Source organism: Capsicum annuum, chromosome 12 (assembly GCF_002878395.1).
Source record: "Capsicum annuum cultivar UCD-10X-F1 chromosome 12, UCD10Xv1.1, whole genome shotgun sequence".
Lineage (NCBI taxonomy): Eukaryota > Viridiplantae > Streptophyta > Magnoliopsida > Solanales > Solanaceae > Capsicum > Capsicum annuum.
The window spans coordinates 232,614,400-232,618,978 of record NC_061122.1 but is presented as its reverse complement, the minus strand read 5'-3'; the positions used below and the strand labels follow the sequence as shown (position 1 = coordinate 232,618,978).

The window sequence follows — 4,579 nt, the reverse complement described above, 5'->3', positions numbered from 1 at the left end:
GCACACCTCGACTAAATCCACGGATACCTGTGATCTCCCACTAGTAATTGGTGAGACCAAGTAACTCTGTTCATCAAGGCTAGGAAAGATGGGAAGGTGTCGGGAATTGAACGTGAGACCTCAATCTCATAGTACTCAACCACGTTATTGACCACTAGTTCAGACCCTTGGGTATTCATGATTTGGTTTTTATTTGATTGAATGTAATAAGTTTCTTTTTTTTTTCTGCAAATTGTACTCTTTATGGTTTTAAAGTAGTTTATTTGACTTATATAATACTCTCTCTATTCACTTTTACTTATCATGTTTCGCTTGATGAGAGTCAATTTAACTAACCTTTGGAGCTAAATTGAATTAGAATAGTTCAATATTTTAAATTAGTTGATGGATGGAGGGAGTATTTTTTATTCATAACCAGGTACTAAGTTATGTTTATAATAGATACTCATGCTGGTTTGTTATAGAAGTTATTCCTAGATAGCAAAAGAAGTGGGAAGTAGATATTACCTATGTGATAAGCGATGTAGTTCACAGTGAATTTGAAATGCCTATAACTGGAAGACAGAATCCTTTTGCAAGTCATTTATCTACGTTGCACTTTGTGCTTGTAGGTGTTGCATGCTTGCTACACAAAAGTGTTACCCTCTGTACCGGTCAATAACCCTCAACTTGTAGCATGGTCGGATTCAGTGGCGGAGTTACTTGAATTAGATCCTAAAGAGTGAGTTTTCAAAAGCTTGCTGAATGTTATGGTTATACTAAGTGTGACTTCATGCAATTGATATATACTTTCTTTAATCTTTCAGATTTGAGAGGCCTGATTTTCCCCTTATATTCTCAGGGGCATCACCGTTGGTGGGAGCGTAAGTTTCTTGAAGCTTGTCGACTTTGTGTTTGAATGATTAGTTATAAAACATCTAAGGTTGGACTTGATTCTGCAGGATATCTTATGCCCAAAATTATGGAGGACATCAATTTGGCACGTGGGCCGGTCAGTTAGGGGATGGTAGGGCAATTACTCTTGGAGAAATTTTGAATTCAAAGTCACAAAGGTGGGAGCTGCAGCTTAAGGGTGCTGGAAAGACCCCCTATAGTCGTTTTGCTGATGGTCTTGCAGTGCTTCGTAGTAGCATCCGAGAATTCCTTTGCAGTGAAGCAATGCATGGTCTTGGAATCCCAACAACACAAGCACTTTGTCTTGTGACGACTGGAAAAGATGTCTTGAGGGATATGTTTTATGAGTATGTTCGTCAGCGGCTTTTTTATGTTGTTCAATAAGCTGCTTATATCAGCCAGAAACCATCTAGCTAGCCTTGATTTGTATTTTGTGTTCTCTTCATCATGTCTAGCATCTTTGCTTCAAAAGACTTTCAAATTGTCTATCCTTTTGGAAGAATGATACCGTGAGGAGTTTGATGAAGTTGACGAGAAGCACCTATATATTTCTCTCTGGGGAGGTTTGGGATCTGCATAGGGATTCATGTCTTAGAATTATGCTCCAGATAATTGTTACTTCATTCATTCTAGTGCATTTTCGTTTCTTCTATTGATTATTGTCTTCCGTCTCATGCAGTGGAAATCCCAAAAATGAACCTGGTGCAATAGTCTGCAGAGTTGCTCAATCCTTTCTGCGTTTTGGTTCCTATCAACTGCATGCTTCTAGAGGTAAAAGGGATTTTGAGATCGTTTGTGCTTTGGCAGACTATGCCATTAGATATCACTTCCCCCATTTGGAGAATAGGACTAGGAGCGAAGGCATATCACTCAACGCAGGCGAGGAAAACAATTCAGCTGTGGATTTAACGTCAAACAAGTATGCAGGTAAGTATATAGTTTACATTGAAGATAATATAAGGATTCCCTTGCCTATGAAAAATTTAATCTGCTTTATACGACTGCATATAGAGTGCACAAGGGGAACAACGCCAGTTGTTCATTGAGGGCTAATCAGTGCCTCAAACTTCTCCATTGTTGGTGATACCCTTTATCATACTCAAATATTCTTCAGCGTTTGTGAACTTCATTAAATTTTTATTTGCTTGGTTTTTCAAGCGAATTTGAATCCTAGTGCTAGTGGTATAGCACCTTTATCGATAAGATTTATAATCCCCAACCCCACAGAGTAACTATATTAGTCTCTCAAGCTCTCCCAAATGACTAACCTAAAACTGTCTTCAAATTCATTTTTTATTAGGTAAATTAGAAAAATTCCTGTAAACTTGAGTTATTGGATATTCATCTTCTTTTTTGCTATTTCCGAGTGTGTTTTTTTCTAAGTGAAAAACACTTGTGGGGTGGGGCGGCTACTACTTTTCTCTACTGTCTTGCTAAACAATCCGAGTAGCATACACGTGTAGAAAGAATATAAGTGCACCAGTCCGTGCATACCTTCTGACATTGCTTCCTGGCATATTGATTTGGGTGCATTATTTCAGCGTGGGCAGTGGAAGTTGCTGAGAGAACTGCTTCCACGATTGCCAGATGGCAGGATGTTGGTTTCACACATGGAGTGATGAACACTGATAACATGAGCGTGTTAGGCCTCACTATTGACTATGGCCCCTTCGGATTTTTAGATGCTTTTGATCCCAGTTATACACCAAATACCACTGATCTTCCTGGAAGAAGATATTGTTTTGCAAATCAGCCAGATGTAGGTTTATGGAATATTGCACAGTTTACCGCTGCTCTATCTACTGCCGAGTTGCTAAGTGATGAGGAGGCAGATTATGTCATGGAAAGGTACCGTAGGCTACCAGCATTTGACCATTTGCTCAAATGCTGTCTTTGTGATTGCTCGATTATTTCTCTTTTCTGCTGTTGTTTATGTTTTATCTGTTGGCTTCTTTAGATATGGTAACAAATTCATGGATGATTATCAAGATATCATGACCAGGAAACTTGGTCTGGCGAATTACAATCAGAAGTTGATTAGTGAACTACTCAAGAATATGGCCATCGATAAAGTTGATTACACAAATTTCTTTCGATCTCTATCAAATATCAAAGCTGATCCTGCAATTCCAGAGGATAAATTATTGATTCCTCTTAAAGCTGTGCTCCTAGATATTGGTATGGAACGCAATGAAGCATGGACAAGCTGGGTAAAGTGGTATATACATGAGGTATGTGACTGTGAATTTCCTTATTCAAAAAATGCATCGCTGCCACCTCAACCTCAAGGGTTGGACTGTCTCTCCCATTCCATTTAAGCTCATCTCAGTCCAATTTTAAACAAGTATCTTCCTCGAATAATAATGAAGCATATAATGTGTTTGGAATAAATATATCTTATTGAACTCCAGCTTTAGCGATTTTGCACTAGCATAATATAAGGACGGTGAACATAAGATCCTTTGAAATTGGACTTTGTTCTGGGATTGTCCGTATTTGACTTGTTATTCACTTAGGTAGTTATAGTTCTGTTCTTAGAACTGTTAAATGCTCTTTTAGGATAAATGACATTTTCTCTTCTTCTTTGGTCCATAGGCACCAGTAATGCAAGTAGAAACGGAGAGCAGTTTCCATCCATAGAAAGATATTCAAAACACACTTGCCTTATTCGTCAAGGCTTCCACAGCTCCCTTCCCCCGTTGGGTCTAAAAAAGAAGACGACAAAGGAAATATTGAAAAGTAGACGTAAGCAATGGGTGCGAAGTAGTTGTAACACCATTCTTGAATGACATTGAAAACAACTCATATGTTCTCATCTTGTGAAACGGTGTCATATTGGCGTCCAGCTTCTTCCCCTTCTATATTCCATCTTGTGCTCTATTTGTGCTGTGGCAGAGACATCCTTCTACAAGTCGTGTCATCCAATACCTCTTTGTTGAAAAAAATCATTATATTTATACGTAAATAATATTCACAATAGGCTGATGCAACTTGAGAGTGGTGGTAAAGCATCAAGAAGTAAAGCCTTGTAACTTCCACAACTTAGATTCTTAACTCATTTGCAAATTGAGTAGTTGAGTTGTGACAATAGACGGACACTGCTTGCGTAAAATCCTGCTTACACCAGTGGCTTGAGCAGTTGATTTGTGTAGACTCTTCTGGGAATCATCAAGTTTCTCTATTGTTTCTGAGGTACTTAAGGTGTCACTTTTCTACTTCTTGCAGCTCTCTACAACTGGTGTATCAGATGAAGAGAGGAAAATTTCAATGAATTCCATAAATCCAAAGTACATCCTCAGAAACTATCTATGCCAGAGTGCCATCGATGCTGCAGAGAAAGGCGATTTTGGGGAGGTTTGGCAGCTATTGAAGGTTATGCAATGTCCATTTGATGAACAACCTGGCATGGATAAATACGCACAATTGCCTCCAGCTTGGGCTTCTCGTCCGGGTGTATGCATGCTTTCTTGTTCCTCATAAGTTTTCGAGGTGTATGCATTTGCTTTCTTGTTCCTCTTAAGATTTCCGCTATGTAATATACAAGAGTTTAACTTGTATATAATAGAAATCATTTCTTTCATTCTTGTATTAATGTGTAAAAAGTACGTAACAGTTTGTATTGTAAGTGGCAAGAGTGGCCTCGAGCCACAATATAGGGAGATTCAGCTCCAGTAGCATTTTCACA

General features: G+C 38.6%; 1 protein-coding gene across 2 annotated transcripts; it reads left to right on the top strand.

Annotated features, from left to right (window-relative positions):
* Positions 1-611: 611 nt before the first annotated feature.
* LOC107848772 (protein adenylyltransferase SelO) lies at positions 612-4,579 on the top strand (the record flags this gene model as incomplete). 2 transcript variants are annotated; one of them, XM_016693512.2, is given in 7 exon segments in its annotated part: positions 612-721; positions 807-863; positions 942-1,241; positions 1,574-1,821; positions 2,436-2,742; positions 2,852-3,125; positions 4,120-4,579. In XM_016693512.2, coding segments are annotated over 7 exon segments (1,551 nt in total), but the record flags the coding sequence as incomplete, so codon positions are not given.